This window comes from Pristiophorus japonicus, chromosome 19, assembly GCF_044704955.1.
Source record: "Pristiophorus japonicus isolate sPriJap1 chromosome 19, sPriJap1.hap1, whole genome shotgun sequence".
In the NCBI taxonomy this organism is placed as follows: domain Eukaryota; kingdom Metazoa; phylum Chordata; class Chondrichthyes; family Pristiophoridae; genus Pristiophorus; species Pristiophorus japonicus.
The window spans coordinates 650577-667759 of NC_091995.1; the positions used below are offsets into that span (position 1 = coordinate 650577).

At 52.7% G+C, this 17183-nt stretch overlaps 1 protein-coding gene across 1 annotated transcript in view; it reads right to left on the reverse strand.

The window, feature by feature from the left end:
- The window catches only part of LOC139230606 (calmodulin-regulated spectrin-associated protein 3-like), a 68522-nt gene that overhangs the window by 27201 nt on the left and 24138 nt on the right, over positions 1-17183 (reverse strand). The window contains exons 5-7 of the mRNA XM_070862425.1: positions 12363-12490; positions 10145-10247; positions 6787-6865 (exon numbers count right to left, since the gene is read on the reverse strand). Coding sequence (XP_070718526.1) covers positions 6787-6865; positions 10145-10247; positions 12363-12490 — 310 coding nt within the window. The remainder of the gene's footprint in view (positions 1-6786; positions 6866-10144; positions 10248-12362; positions 12491-17183) is intronic.

Consider the following 17183-nt stretch of genomic DNA (forward strand, 5'->3'; position numbering starts at 1 on the left):
AGAAATTTAGAATTCAGCAGAGGAGGACAAAGAGTTTAATTAGGAGGGGAAAATAGAGTATGAGAGGAAGCTTGCCGGGAACATAAAAACTGACTGCAAAAGCTTCTATAGATATGTGAAGAGAACAAAATTAGTGAAGACAAATGTAGTTCCCTTGCAGTCAGAATCAGGTGAATTTTTAATGGGGAACAAAGAAATGGCAGACCAATTGATCAAATACTTTGGTTCTGTCTTCACTAAGGAAATACTAGGGGACCGAGGGTCTAGCGAGAAGGAGGAACTGAAGGAAATCCTTATTTGTCAGGAAATTGTGTTAGGGAAATTGATGGGATTGAAGGCCGATAAATCCCCAGTGCCTGATAGTCTGCATCCCAGAGTACTTAAGGAAGTGGCCCTAGAAATAGTGGATGCATTGGTGATCATTTTCCAACAGTCAATCGACTCTGGATCAGTTCCTTTGGATTGGATGGTGGCTAATGTAACCCCACATTTAAAAAAAGAGAAAACGGGTAATTATAGACCGGTTAGCCTAACATCAGTAGTGGGGAAAATGTTGCAATCAATTATTAAAGATGAAATAGCAGCGCATTTGGAAAGCAGTGACAGGATCGGTCCAAGTCAGCATGAATTATGAAAGGGAAATCATGATTGACAAACCTTCTAGAATTTTTTGAGGATGTAACGAGTAGAGTGGACAAGGGAGAACCAGTGGATGTGGTGTATTTGGACTTTCAAAAGGCTTTTGCCAAGGTCCCACACAAGAGATTGGTGTGCAAAATCAAAGCACATGGTATTGGGGATAATGTACTGACGTGGATAGAGAACTGGTTGGCAGACAGGAAGCAGAGAGTCGGGATAAACTGGTCCTTTTCAGAATGGCAGGCAGTGACTAGTGGGGTGCCGCAAGGTTCAGTGCTGGGACCCCAGCTATTTACAATATACATTAATGATTTAGATGAAGGAATTGAATGTAATATCTCCAAGTTTGCAGATGACACTAAACTGGGTGGCGGTGTGAGCTGTGAGGAGGATGCTAAGAGGCTGCAGGGTGACTTGGACAGGTTAGGTGAGTGGGCAAATGCATGGCAGATGCAGTATAATGTGGATAAATGTGAGGTTATCCACTTTGGTAGCAAAAACAGGAAGGCAGATTATCTGAATGGTGACAGATTAACAAAAAGGGGAGATGCAACGAGACCTGGGTGTCATGGTACATCAGTCATTGAAGGTTGGCATGTAGGTACAGCAGGCGGTGAAGAAGGCAAATGGTATGTTGGCCTTCATAGCTAGGGGATTTGAGTAGAGGAGCAGGGAGGTCTTACTGCAGTTGTACAGGGCCTTGGTGAGGCCACACCTGGAATATTTTCAGTTTTGGTCTCCTAATCTGAGGAAGGACATTCTTGCTATTGAGGGAGTGCAGCGAAGGTTCACCAGACTGATTCCTGGGTTGGCAGGACTGACATATGAGGAGAGACTGGATCGACTGGGCTTATATTCACTGGAATTTTGAAGAATGAGTGGGGATCTCATAGAAACATAAAATTCTGACGGGACTGGACAGGTTAGATGCAGGAAGAATGTTCCCGATGTTGGGGAAGTCCAGAACCAGGGGTCACAGTCTAAGGATAAGGGGTAAGCCATTTAGGACCGAGATGAGGAGAAACTTCTTCACTCAGAGAGTTGTTAACCTGTGGAATTCCCTGCCGCAGAGAGTTGTTGAGGCCAGTTCGTTAGATATATTCAAGAGGGAGTTAGATATGGCCCTTACGGCTAAAGGGATCGAGGGGTATGGAGAGAAAGCAGGAAGGGGGTACTGAGGTGAATGATCAGCCATGATCTTATTGAATGGTGGTGCAGGCTCGAATGGCCTACTCCTGCACCTATTTTCTATGTTTCTATGTTTCTAACAGCACTGTGGGAACACCTTCACCACACGAACTGCAGCGGTTCAAGGCAGCGGCTCACCACCACTTCTCAAGGGGTGATTAGGAATGGGCAATAAATGCCGGCCTTGCCAGCGACGCCCACATCCCAGGAACCAATAAAAACATGTTGGTGTGGAGCGGAGAGGTGAAGGGATCGCCAAGGCCCCTGCCCCCATCGTGAGGTACCCCCATCGGGGAGAGGAGTGGAGGGGGGTGAAATCAAGGCCAGATCCCACACAATCACAGCCAATCAAGAAGCGATAGGGCCTGATCACCCTGCTCACCTTTCACCTCCCGGCAGTGCTGGTGGGGTGAAAGTTCACGACTGTCGGAGGTGGTTGTCACAACGCAGGACGGTCACCAAATCAGTAACGTTACGTCACACTCGAGAGGGAACTGCGGGTCATGAGCAAAAACGCTTCCGGTACTTATCCAATTCCCCTTTGAAAGCCACGATCAAGTCTGCCTCCAGCACCCTCTCAGGCCGTGAATTCCGGATCCTCACCACTCGCTGCGTAAAAACATTTTCCCTCATGTCGCCTTTGGTTCTTCTACCAATCGCCTTAAATCTGTGTCCTCTGGTTCCCGACCCTTCCACCAATGGGAACAGTTTCTCTCTCTCGGTCTATTCTGTCCGGACCCCTCATGATTTTGAGCACCTCGATCAAATCTCCTCTCAACCTTCTCTGCTCCAAGGAGAACCACCTCAGCTTCTCCAGTCTCTCCCCGTAACTGAAGTCCCTCATCCCTGGAACCATTCTTGTAAATCCCCTCTGCTCCCTCTCTCAGGTCTTCACATCATTCCTAAAGTACGGTGCCCAGAATTGGACACAATACTCCAGTTAAGGCCGAACCTGTGATTTATAAAGGTTCACCATAACTTCCTTGCTGCTGTACTCTATGCCTCTATTTATGTAGCTCAGGATCCCGTAGACTTTTTTTAAAACCGCTTTCTCAACCTGCCCTGCCACCTTCAACAATTTGGGCACATGTGACCCCAGCTCTCTGCTCCTGCACCCTCTTCAGAATTGTACCCTTCAGTTTATATCGCCTCTTGTCATTCTTCCGACCAAAATGTATCACTTTGTACTTTTGTGTGTTAAACTGCATCTGCCCCGTGTCTGCCCATCCCACCGGCCTCTCTGTGTCCTCCTGAAGTCTATCACTATCCTCCTCACTGTTCACTGTCCTTCCAAGTTGTGTGTCCTCCGCAAGTGTTGAAATCGTGCCCTGTACACCCAAGTGCAAGCCATTAATATATATCAGGAAAAGCAGTGGTCCCAGTACTGACCCCTGGGGAACACCACTGTATACCTCCCTCCAGTTCACCACTACTCTGTTTCCTCTCACTCAGCCGATTCCATATCCATGCTGCCCCTGTCCCTTTTATTCCACGGGCTTCAACTTTGCTGGCAAGCCTATTCTGTGGTTGTTTATCAAACGGCAGGGCATTCGATACAGATTAAATAGTAGCCGACAAAAAGGAATTGGATCCACACTTGGAGAAAAAATGGCAGGGGTTTGGGGAAAGAGCGGGACTAATTCTTCGAAAGCGACGGTGTAGACTGGATGGGCCGAATGGCCTTGCCCTGTGCTGATTTAATCAGTGATTCTAACCCACATTGAGACAACAGATTCTGGGTGTGAAACTGAGGTTAGTATGCAGGTACAGCAAGTGATCAGGAAGGCCAATGGTATCTTGGCCTTTATTACAAAGGGGATGGAGTATAAAAGCAGGGAAGTCTTGCTACAGTTATACAGGGTATTGGTGAGGCCACACCTGGAGTACTGCGTGCAGTTTTGGTTTCCATATTTACGAAAGGATATACTTGCTTTGGAGGCAGTTCAGAGAAGGTTCACTCGGTTGATTCCGGAGATGAGGGGGTTGACTTATGAGGAAAGGTTGAGGAGGTTGGGCCTCTACTCATTGGAATTCAGAAGAATGAGAGGTGATCTTATCGAAACGTATCAGATTATGAGGGGGCTCGACAAGGTGGATACAGAGAGGATGTTTCCACTGATGGGGGAGACTAGAACTAGGGGGCATGATCTTAGAATAAGGGGCCGCCCATTTAAAACTGAGATGAGGAGGAATTTCTTCTCTCTGAGGGTTGTAAATCTGTGGAATTCGCTGCCTCAGAGAGCTGTGGAAGCCGGGACATTGAATATATTTAAGACAGAGATAGACAGTTTCTTATCCGATAAGGGGATAAGGGAGCGGGCAGGGAAGTGGAGCTGAGTCCATGATCGGATCAGCCATGATGGTATTAAATGGCGGAGCAGGCTCGAGGGGCCGAATGGCCGACTCCTGCTCCTATTTCTGATGTTGTTATGCGATAAAACCGATACACAGCTTACATCGCCCAGCACACTCATCGCACCGAAGGATTTTCTCATTGACGTCAAAAAAATAACCAAAAACAGGTCACGAAAAAAACTGGACGGAAACAAAACTGAACTACAGGTGCCGGAAATCCGAAACCAAAACAGAACCTTCCGGAAACACTCGGCTTGCGTCGAGGGGAGGGGCTCGAGACGGCAGCGAGTGTTACTACGGCAAGAAACGTCACACGGTGTCCAGAGACATCAGGCGTGGCTCAGGGGCGAACACACGCGACTCGGAGTACGAAGGTCGTAGATTCACATCCCACTCCAGGGAATCGAGCACATAAATCAGGCCCACACACCCAGTGCAGGCCGAGAAACAAAAGACTGGTATTTATATAGCGCCTTTCACAATCACTGGACGTCTCAAAGCGCTTTACAGCCAATGAAGTACTTTTTGAAGTGTGGTCTCTGGAGTAGGCGCTCCCTCAGTACTGCCCCTCCCACAGTACTGCACTCCCTCAGTACTGCCCCTCCGACAGTGCGGCACTCCCTCAGTACTGCCCCTCCGACAGTGCAGCACTCCCTCAGTACTGCCCCTCCGACAGTGCAGCACTCCCTCAGTACTGCCCCTCCGACAGTGCGGCACTCCCTCAGTACTGCCCCTCCGACAGTGCAGCACTCCCTCAGTACTGCCCCTCCGACAGTGCAGCACTCCCTCAGTACTGCCCCTCCGACAGTGCAGCACTCCCTCAGTACTGCCCCTCCGACAGTGCGCCGCTCCCTCAGTACTGCCCCTCCGACAGTGCGCCGCTCCCTCAGTACTGCCCCTCCGACAGTGCGGTGCTCCCTCAGTACTGCCCCTCCGACAGTGCGGCACTCCCTCAGTACTGCCCCTCCGACAGTGCGGCACTCCCTCAGTACTGCCCCTCTCATGTGAACATAAAACATCTCATGGCAGTATTTCGAAGAGCAGAGGAGTTATAGAATCACACAAGTTTACAGCAGGGGAGGAGGCCATTTGGCCCATCGTGTCCGCGCTGGCCGACCAATAGCTACCCAGCCTATTCCCACTTTCCCGCTCTGGGTCCGTAGCCCTGTAGGTTACGACACTTCAGGTGCACATCCAAGTACTTTTTAAATGTGGTGAGGTTTCTGCCTCTACCACCCTTTCAGGCCGTGAGTTCCAGACCCCCACCACCCTCTGGGTGAAGACATTTCCCCTCAAATCCCCTCGAACCCTCCTAACCAATTACTTTAAATCTCTGCCCCCTGGTTGTTGACCCCTCTGCCAAGAGAAACAGGTCCTTCCTATCCACTCTATCCAGGCCCCTCATAATGTTATACACCTCAATCAGGTCTCTCCTCAGCCTCCTCTATCCCAAGGAAAACAACCCCAGGATCTCCAATCTTTCCTCATCGTTAAAATTCTCCTGTCCCGGCAACATCCTGGTAAATCTCCTCTGTACCCTCTCCAGTGCAATCACATCTTTCCTGTAATGTGGTGACCAGAACTGCACGCAGTACTCCAGCTGTGGCCTAACCAGTGTTTTATACAGTTCAAGCATAATCTTCCTGCTCTTGTATTCCATGCCTCGGATAATAAAGGCAAGTATTCCGTATACATTCTTAACCACCTTATCCACCTGGCCTGCTACCTTCAGGGATCTGTGGACCTGCACTCCAAGGTCTACAGGGCTGTAGTAATACCCGCCCTCCTGTATGGTTCAGAGACATGGACCATGTACAGTAGACACCTCAAGTCGCTGGAGAAATACCACCAACGATGTCTCCGCAAGATCCTGCAAATCCCCTGGGAGGACAGACGCACCAACGTTAGCGTCCTCGACCAGGCCAACATCCCCAGCATCGAAGCACTGACCACACTCGACCAGCTCCGCTGGGCAGGGCCACATTGTTCACATGCCAGACACGAGACTCCCAAAGCAAGCGCTCTACTCGGAACTCCTTCACGGCAAACGAGCCAAAGGTGGGCAGAGGAAACGTTACAGGGACACCCTCAAAGCCTCCCTGATAAAGTGCAACATCCCCACCGACACCTGGGAGTCCCTGGGCCAAAGACCACCCTAAGTGGAGGGAGTGCATCCGGGAGGGCGCTGAGCACCTCGAGTCTCGTCGCCGAGAGCATGCAGAAACCAAGCGCAGGCAGCGGAAGGAGCGTGCGGCAAACCAGTCCCACCCTCCCCTTCCCTCAACCACTGTCTGTCCCACCTGTGACAGGGACTGTGGTTCCTGTATTGGACTGTTCAGTCACCTAAGGACTCATTTTAAGAGTGGAAGCAAGTCTTCCTCGATTCCGAGGGACTGCCTATGATGATGATGATGGTGTCACCCCTTGCAGTTGGGACAAGGGCTATCCCGAATCATTCGCTGGGATTCTCTCTTGCACCCCCCACCGTTCCCGGCCTGTAGGTTTAACAGCGAGTGGTGTAGAATTGTCGCAGCGATGCACAGTCTGTCGTTCCCTTATAGTGCGATGGTGTCGGACTCACATACAGACATAAAACTCACTCACCGCATCGAGGGAGGCTGGGCCAGCACTGGGCTCCGAGAGAGGAGGGGGGCAGTCACACAGCGGGGCTTCCGCGGGGCACCTGGGAGAGAGGGGGGGGGGGAATGGGAGACGGAGAGAGAGAGGGGGGGATAGGGAGACAGAGAGGGGGGGGGGGGGGGGGGGGGAGACAGAGAGGGAGGGGGGGACGGAGACACACAGGGGGAGGGGGGGGGGGGGTGACAGAGGGGGAGGGAGCGAGAAAGAGGGAGAGAACGACCGTGAATGTTGATGTTAATACACACAGTAGTCAGTCAGTGCAGAGTGAAGCAGGGTGTGCAATTCCTGCAATGTCCTGCTACATGTCATTATCTTCTGTGCCGGTCATGACAGGAGCCTCCCTCCCTCCCCCAGCGAGGGTATCGCCGGGACCCTCCCCCAGCGAGGGTATCGCCGGGCCCCTCCCCCAGCGAGGGCATCGCCGGGCCCCTCCCCCAGCGAGGGCATCGCCGGGACCCTCCCCCAGCGAGGGCATCGCCGGGCCCCTCCCCCAGCGAGGGCATCGCCGGGCCCCTCCCCCAGCGAGGGCATCGCCGGGCCCCTCCCCCAGCGAGGGCATCGCCGGGCCCCTCCCCCAGCGAGGGCATCGCCGGGACCCTCCCCCAGCGAGGGCATCGTCGGGACCCTCCCCCAGCGAGGGCATCGCCGGGACCCTCCCCCTCCCCCAGCGAGGGTATCGCCGGGACCCTCCCCCTCCCCCAGCGAGGGTATCGCCGGGACCCTCCCCCTCCCCCAGCGAGGGTATCGCCGGGACCCTCCCCCTCCCCCAGCGAGGGTATCGCCGGGACCCTCCCCCTCCCCCAGCGAGGGTATCGCCGGGACCCTCCCCCTCCCCCAGCGAGGGTATCGCCGGGACACTCCCCCTCCCCCAGCGAGGGTATCGCCGGGACCCTCCCCCAGCGAGGGTATCGCCGGGACCCTCCCCCAGCGAGGGTATCGCCGGGACCCTCCCCCAGCGAGGGTATCGCCGGGACCCTCCCCCAGCGAGGGTATCGCCGGGACCCTCCCCCAGCGAGGGTATCGCCGGGACCCTCCCCCAGCGAGGGTATCGCCGGGACCCTCCCCCAGCGAGGGTATCGCCGGGACCCTCCCCCAGCGAGGGTATCGCCGGGACCCTCCCCCAGCGAGGGTATCGCCGGGACCCTCCCCCAGCAATGGTATCACTGGGACCCTCCCCCTCCCCCAGCGAGGGTATCACTGGGACCCTCCCCCAGCGAGGGTATCACTGGGACCCTCCCCCAGCGAGGGTATCACCGGGACCCTCCCCCAGCGAGGGTATCACTGGGACCCTCCCCCAGCGAGGGCATCACTGGGACCCTCCCCCAGCGAGGGCATCACTGGGACCCTCCCCCAGCGAGGGCATCACTGGGACCCACTGCCCCAGGGAGCAGGCTGCTGACATTCAGGACGGCGACAGATCGCGGAGATCGGTTCACCATGCTCAACGTGCAAAATCACTCGACAGGTTGCGGTGTCTGTACAAACTGGTGATAAAGGCGCTATATAAATACAAATGCTTGTTTAATGTAGTGAAACATCACAGGGCCCTTCACAGGACAGTAAATCAGACACACCTCACTCAGGGCTATATCCAGAGAGGTCAGGCCAGGAGACCAAAAGGGTGGTTGGTTTTCAGGAGCCTCTTAAAAGGAGGGGGGCATGGTGGTGAGAGGGAGCGCGAGAGGTTTAGGGAGGGATTTCAGAGCTTGAGGCCCAGGCAGCTGAAGGCACGGCCACCGATGGTGGAGCAAGGGGGGACTGGGTGGCTACAGAGATAGGGAGGGGTGTAGGGCTGGAGGGGGTACAGAGATAGGGAGGGGTTGTAGGGCTGGAGGGGGTACAGAGATAGGGAGGGGTTGTAGGGCTGGAGGAGGTACAGAGATAGGGAGGGTTGTAGGGCTGGAGGAGGTACAGAGATAGGGAGGGGTTGTAGGGCTGGAGGAGGTTACAGAGATAGGGAGGGTTGTAGGGCTGGAGGAGGTACAGAGATAGGGAGGGGTGTAGGGCTGGAGGAGGTACAGAGATAGGGAGGGTTGTAGGGCTGGAGGAGGTTACAGAGTCTCAAAGAGCCAATAATAATGAGACAACATGAGACAGGAGGGGGATTGGGAGGCCAGTGGTGGATTAATCGCTGAATGGGTCAGTTGTGTGTGACAGCTCTTGGGCGTTGTAACCAGCGGGATTGGGAACAAACATGGAAGTGATGGAGGTTGTACAGAACGCTGGTCCAACCCACTTGATACACCTCCGGGCAGCTTAATCCCAGACATACTCGGGTCTTGGTGAGAGCCACTTTCCAACAACTGAGTGGACCTGGGGGGGCGTCAGGAGCTCGGCCACATGGTCAAGCTGGAATGGAGAAGGTTCAGGATCAGAGTTGACCCTGTGGAAATATTCACGGTCCAAGCAGCAATTGACAAGGTAAAGGGCCCATATATTTCACAAATTCTGGTCACCCTATTATAGGAAGGACATGATTGCACTGGAGAGGATGCAGAGGAGACTTACTAGGATGCTGCCTGGAATGGAGAATCTTAGTTATGAGGACAGACTGGATAGGCTGGGTTTGTTCTCATTGGAACAGAGGAGGTTGAGAGAAGATCTCATCAAGGTGTACAAAATATTGAGGGGCCTGGACATAGTGGATAGTAAGGGTCTATTTCCATTTATGGAAGGGTCTATTACGAGGGGGCTTAGTTTTAAGGTGGTTGGTGGAAGGTTTAGAAGGGATTTGAGGGGGGCTTCTTTACACAGAGGGTTGTGGGGATCTGGAACTCGCTGCCTGGAAGAGTGGTGGATGCAGAAACCCTCACCACTTTTAAGAGATGGTTGGATGGGCACTTAAAGTGCAGTAACCTGCAGGGTTACGGACCTAGAGCTGGTAATTGGGATTAGACTGGATGACCTTTTGTTGGACGGCGCAGATATAATGGTAAGCAGGGAATAGAATACGGCCAGGGTGATCTCCTGGACTAGTGTCGATCGCCTGGATGGGTCGGAGAGGAATTTTCCCAGATTTTTTCTCCCTAAATTGGCCTGTGTTTTTATCTGGTTTTTGCCTCTCCCCGGAGATCACATGGCTCCGGTTGGGGTGGAGTGTAGAATGTTTCAGTATAAGGGGTGTCGCAGTTGTGTGAGGCGGACTGGTTGGGCTGGGTGCTCTTTGCCTCTCCGCCATTGTTCATCGGTTTATATGTAACCTTCAGGGCTGGTGACCGAGGGCCGTGCGGCTCTTTGTCGGCCAGCGTGGACACGATGGGCCGAAATGGCCTCTTCCTGTGCTGTACATTTCTATGTTTCTAAGCAGATTCCCTCAACTTACCACACTCCAGCTCCTCACCTCCGATCAATCCCTCGCGAGATCGGGGCAGCTTCCCACGTTCCAGTTGCCAGAATAGTTCCGCCATAAAAGCCAGGAAATTGGGCTGTAATTGGAAAGACAGGAAAGCTTACAAAAGTCGCACTACGTGAATTTCAGTTCCGAAAATGGGAACTCTCACGGAATCAGAGAAATTTACAGCACGGAAGGAGGCCACTTCAGCCCATCGTGTCCGTGCCGGCCGACCAAGAGCTACCCAGCCTAATCCCACTTTCCCGCTCTGGGTCCGTAGCCCTGTGGGTTACGGCACTTCAGGGGCACATCCAGGTACTGTTTAAATGTGGTGAGGGTTTCTGCCTCTACCACCCTTTCAGGCCGTGAGTTCCAGACCCCCACCACCCTCTGGGTGAAAACATTTCCCCTCAAATCCCATCTAAACCTCCCCCCAATTACTTTAAATCTATGCCCCCTGGTTGTTGACCCCTCTGCCAAGGGAAACAGGTCCTTCCTATCCACTGTATCCAGGCCCCTCATAATTGTATACACCTCAATCAGGTCTCCCCTCAGCCTCCTCTGTTCCAAGGAAAACAGACCCAGCCTATCCAATCTTTCCTCATCGCTAAAATTATCCAGTCCTGGCAACATCCTGGTAAATCTCCTCTGTACCCTCTCCAGTGCAATCACATCTTTCCTGTAATGTGGTGACCAGAACTGCACGCAGTACTCCAGCTGTGGCCTAACCAGTGTTTTATACAGTTCAAGCATAACCTCTCTGCCCTTGTATTCCATGCCTCGGCTAATAAAGGCAAGTATTCCGTATTCACCTCTTGGTCTTTGAAGGAGTTTTCTTGTCAGCGAGGGTAATATCAGAAATAGGAGCAGGAGTAGACCATACGGCCCCTCGAGCCTGCTCCGCCATTCAATACGATCATGGCTGATCTGATCATGGACTCAGCTCCACTTCCCCGCCCGCTCCCCATAACCCTTCACTCTCTTATCGCTCAAAAATCTGTCTATCTCCACCTTAAATATATTCAATATCCCAGCTTCCACAGCTCTCTGGGGCAGCAAATTCCACAGATTTACAACCCTAAGAAATTCCTCCTCATCTCAGTTTTAAATGGGTGGCCCCTTATTCTAAGACCATGCCCCCTAGTTCTAGTCTCCCCCATCAGTGGGAACATCCTCTCTGCATCCACCTTGTCAAGCCCCCTCATAATCTTATACGTTCCGATTAGATCACCTCTCCTTCTAAATTCCAATGAGTATAGACCCAACCTCCTCAACCTTTCCTCATAAGTCAACCTCCTCATCTCTGGAATCAACCGAGTGAACCTTCTCTGAACTGTCTCCAATGCAAGTATATCCCTCCTTAAATACAGAGACCAAAACTGCATGCAGTATTCCAGGTGTGACCTCACCAATACCCTGTACAGTTGTAGCAAGACTTCCCTGCTTTTATAGAAGCATAGAAAATAGATGCAGGAGTAGGCCATTCGGCCCTTCGAGCCTACACCACCATTCAATGTGATCATGGCTGATCATTCCCTCAATACCCCATTCCTGCTTTCTCTCCATACCCCTTGACCCCTTTAGCAGTAAGGGCCACATCTAACTCCCTTTTGAATATATTTAGTGAATTGGCCTCAACAACTCTCTGCGGTAGAGAATTCCACAGGTTCACAATTCTCTGAGTGAAGAAGTTTCTCCTCATCTCGGTCCTAAATGGCTGACCCCTTATCCTTAGATTGTGTCCACTGGTTCTGGACTTCCCCAACATCGGGAACATTCTTCCTGCATCTAACCTGTCCCGTCCCGTCAGAATTTTATACATTTCGATGAGATCCCCTCTCATCCTTCTAAACTCCAGTGAATACAGGCCCAGTCGATCCAGTCTCTCCTCATATGTCAGTCCTGCCATCCCGGGAATCAGTCTGGTGAACCTTCACTGCACTCCCTCAAGTGTGGCCTCACCAATACCCTGTATAACTGTAGCAGGACTTCTCTGCTTTTATACTCCATCCCCTTTGCAATAAAGGCCAACATTCCATTGGCCTTCCTGATCACTTGCTGTACCTGCATACTAACCTTTTGTGTTTCATGCACAAGTAACCCCCAGGTCCCGCTGTACTGCAGCACTTTGTAATCTGGATGGGAACCACAAGAGTCGGTCACGTTGGGGCAGTGAGTTTAAGTGTCTGCCTACAAACTATCGACTCACCTTTAGCTCCTCAGACGCCACCATGAAATCCTGTACAGACAGAGGGCAGTCGATTTGGAGCCGATTCCGGATAAATTTCAGCAGTAATCCAGTCTGACCTTCCACACTGCGTCCCATCCCGAAATATTCTGAAAAAGGCGGGGAAAGATTCAATAACAAAGAAAGACTTGAATTTATATAGCGCCTTTCACGACCACCAGGCGTCCCAAAGCGCTTTATAGCCAATGAAGTACTTTTGGAGTGTAGTCACTGTTGTATTGTGGGAAACGCGGCAGCCAATTTATGCACAGCATGCTCCCACACACAGCAATGTGATATTGACCAGATAATCTGTTTTTGTTGTTGATTGAGGGATAAATATTGTCCCCAGGACACCGGGGAGAACTCCCCCGCTCTTCTTCCAAATAGTGCCCCGAGATCTTTTACATCCACCTCGAGAGAGCAGATGGGGCCTCGGTTTAACGTCTCATTCGAAAGACGGCACCTCCGACAGTGCGGCGCTCCCTCAGTACTGCCCCTCCGACAGTGCGGCGCTCCCTCAGTACTGCCCCTCCGACAGTGCGGCGCTCCCTCAGTACTGCCCCTCCGACAGTGCGGCACTCCCTCAGTACTGCCCCTCCGACAGTGCGGCACTCCCTCAGTACTGCCCCTCCGACAGTGCGGCACTCCCTCAGTACTGCCCCTCCGACAGTGCGGCACTCCCTCAGTACTGCCCCTCCGACAGTGCGGCACTCCCTCAGTACTGCCCCTCCGACAGTGCGGCACTCCCTCAGTACTGCACTGGGAGTGTAAGCCGAGATGTTTGTGCTCAAGTCCCTGGAGTGGGACTTGAACCCACAACCTTCTGACTCCGAGGTGAGTGCTGCCCACTGAGCCACGGCTGAGACTAGAAATACTGTCAGAACGTTGTTGCGACAGACATTCCGGTCAATGAGGAACTCGACACGGAAAGTCCCACAGTCGGAATGTCAAAACTGAATCGGATTTACTCAAACACTCCACGGGTGTGAGACGGAATTGCAGAGAGCTTCAAGGCAGACAGGAATCCCTGCTGATGTTCACAATCCCTTGTTAGACTCTTGCGTTCAACACTCTCGGGTTTAGTATAATCAATCTCTCCTGCTGTGGACCCCACTGGTGAAAATAAATCGTGGCCTGGCTAGAGAAGCCCATCGCCCGAGAGTTACACTGAATTAGCAGATCGGATACAGGCCATTGGGCCCAACAGGTCCGTGCTGGTGTGACACCACACCTGGAATATTGTGCACAATTTCAGTCTCCTTATCCCATACGACAAGATCCAACACCGCCTCCAGTGTGCCAGTGCAGCCTTCGGTCCCCTGAGGAAAAGTGTGTTCGAAGACCAGGCCCTCAAACCTACCACCAAGCACATGGTCGACAGGGCTGTAGTGATAGCCGCCCTCCTGTATAGCTGAGACATGGACAATGGATGGATAGGCAATGGCAGACATTTAAAGGTCACATGGATGAACTTCAACAATGGTACATCCCTGTCTGGAGTAAAAATAAAACAGGGAAGGTGACTCAACCGTGGCTAACGGGAAATTAGGGATAGTGTTAAATCCAAGGAAGAGGCATATAAATTGGCCAGAAAAAGCAGCAAACCTGAGGACTGGGAGAAATTTAAAATACAGCAGAGGAGGACAAAGGGTTTAATTAGGAGGGGGAAAATAGAGTACGAGAGTAAGCTTGCAGGGAACATAAAAACTGACTGCAAAAGCTTCTATAGATATGTGAAGACAAACAGATTAGTGAAGACAAATGTAGGTCCCTTGCAGTCAGAATCAGGTGAATTTATAATGGAGAACAAAGAAATGGCAGAGCAATTGAACAAATACTTTGGTTCTGTCTTCACGAAGGAAGACACAAATAACCTTCCGGAAATACTAGGGGACCGAGGGTCTAGTGAGAAGGAGAAACTGAAGGAAATCCTTATTAGGCGGGAAATTGTGTTAGGGAAATTGATGGGATTGAAGGCCGATAAATCTCTAGCCCCATACCCCTCCCTATCTCTGTAACCCCCTCCACCCCTCCCTATCTCTGTAACCACCTCCATCCCTACACCCCTCCCTATCTCTGTAACCTCCTCCAGCCCTACACCCCTCCCTATCTCTGTAACCTCCTCCAGCCCTACACCCCTCCCTATCTCTGTAACCTCCTCCAGCCCTACACCCCTCCCTATCTCTGTAACCTCCTCCAGCCCTACACCCCTCCCTATCTCTGTAACCCCCTCCACCCCTCCCTATCTCTAACCACCTCCAGCCCCTACACCCCTCCCTATCTCTGTAACCTCCTCCAGCCCTACACCCCTCCCTATCTCTGTAACCTCCTCCAGCCCTACACCCCTCCCTATCTCTGTAACCCCCTCCACCCCTCCCTATCTCTGTAACCTCCTCCAGCCCCTACACCCCTCCCTATCTATGTAACCTCCTCCAGTCCCTACACCCCTCCCTATCTCTGTAACCTCCTCCAGCCTTATACCCTTCCCTATCTCTAACCTCCTCCAGCCCCTACACCCCTCCCTATCTCTGTAACCTCCTCCAGCCCCTACACCCCTCCCTATCTCTGTAACCTCCTCCAGCCCCTACACCTCTCCCTATCTCTGTAACCTCCTCCAGCCCTTACACCCCTCCCTATCTCTGTAACCTCCTCCAGCCCCTACACCCCTCCCTATCTATGTAACCTCCTCCAGTCCCTACACCCCTCCCTATCTCTGTAACCTCCTCCAGCCTTATACCCTTCCCTATCTCTAACCTCCTCCAGCACATACACCCCTCCCTATCTCTATAACCTCCTGCAGCCCCAACACCCCTCCCTATCTCTGTAACCTCCAGCCCCTACTCCCCTCCCTATCTCTGTAACCCCAACGAGCCCTACAGCCCTCCCTATCGCTAACCTCCTGTAATTCTGCCCTCCTGACCATCCCTGATTATAATCGCTCCACCATCGGTGGCCCCAAGCTCTGGAACTCCCTCGCTAAATCTCTCCGACACTCCGCCTCCCTCTCCTCCTTGAAGCCACCCCTTAAAAGTCTACCTTTGACCACATTTTGGGTCACCTATCCCAATACCTTGTGTGGTTCATATGTATCCAAATACCATCGCAACGACGAGTTGTATTTATATAACGCCTTTAGAACATAAGAAATAGGAGCAGGAGTAGGCCATACGGCCCCTCGAGCCTGCTCCGCCATTTAATACGATCATGGCTGATCTGATCATGGACTCAGCTCCACTTCCCCGCCCTCTACCCATAACCCTTTACTCCCTTATCGTTCGAAAATCTGCACGCAGTATTCCAGGTGTGGCCTCACCAATACCCTGTATAACTGTAGCAAGACTTCCCTGCTTTTATACTCCATCCCCTTTGCAATAAAGGCCAACATTCCATTGGCCTTCCTGATCACTTGCTGTACCTGCATACTAACCTTTTGTGTTTCATGTACAAGTGCCCCCAGGTCCTGCTGTACTGCAGCATTTTGTAATCTTTCTCCATTTAAATTATAATTTGCTTTTTTTTTCTGCCAAAGTGGATAACCTCACATTTTCCCACATTGTACTCCATCTGCAAAATGTTTGCCCACTCACTGAGCCTGTCTATGTCCCTTTAAGATTTTGTGTGTCCTCCTCACAATTTCCCCCCCCCCGCCACCCATCTTTGTAACATAGGAATACATCCCAAGGTGCTTCATACAAGAGTTATCAGCCAGATAAGGAGAAATTACAGGTGGTTACCAAAAGCTGGGTCAAAAGACAGGTTTAAGGAGTGTCTTAAAAGGAGGAAAGAGAGGGAGAGAGGTGGAGAGGTTTAGGGAGGGAGTTCCAGAGCTTGGGGCCCAGGCAGCTGAAGGCATGGCCACCGATGGTGGAGCGATTATAATCAGGGATGGTCAGGAGGGCAGATATCTTGGGGGGTTGTGGGGCTGGAGGAGATTACAGAGATAGGGAGGGGTGTAGGGCTGGAGAAGATTACAGAAATAGGGAGGGGTGTAGGGCCATGGAGGGATTTGTAAACAAGGATGAGAATTTTGAAAGCGAGGCGTTGCTTAACCGGGAGCCAATGTAAGTCAGCGAGCACAGGGGGTGATGGGTGAGCGGGACTCTGTGCGAGTTAGGACACGGGGTCAGGGAGCACAGGGGGTGATGGGTGAGTGGGACTGGGTGAGTTAGGACACGGGGCAGTGAGCACAGGGGGTGATGGGTGAGTGGGACTGGGTGCGAGTTAGGACACGGGGTCAGGGAGCACAGGGGGTGATGGGTGAGTGGGACTGGGTGTGAGTTAGGACACGGGGCAGTGAGCACAGGGGGTGATGGGTGAGTGGAACTGGGTGCGAGTTAGGACATGGGGCAGCGAGCACAGGGGGTGATGGGTGAGTGGGACTGGGTGTGAGTTAGGACATGGGGCAGTGAGCACAGGGGGTGATGGGTGAGTGGGACTCGGTGTGAGTTAGGACACGGGGCAGTGAGCACAGGGGGTGATGGGTGAGTGGGACTCGGTGCGAGTTAGGACACGGGGTCAGTGAGCACAGGGGGTGATGGGTGAGCGGGACTGGGTGTGAGTTAAGACACGGGTCAGTGAGCACAGGGGGTGATGGGTGAGCGGGACTGGGTGCGAGCACAGAGGGTGATGGGTGAGTGGGACTGGGTGTGAGTTAGGACACGGGGCAGTGAGCACAGGGGGTGATGGGTGAGTGGGACTGGGTGTGAGTTAGGACACGGAGCAGTGAGCACAGGTGGTGATGGGTGAGTGGGACTGGGTGTGAGTTAGGACACGGGGTCAGTGAGCACAGGGGGTGATGGG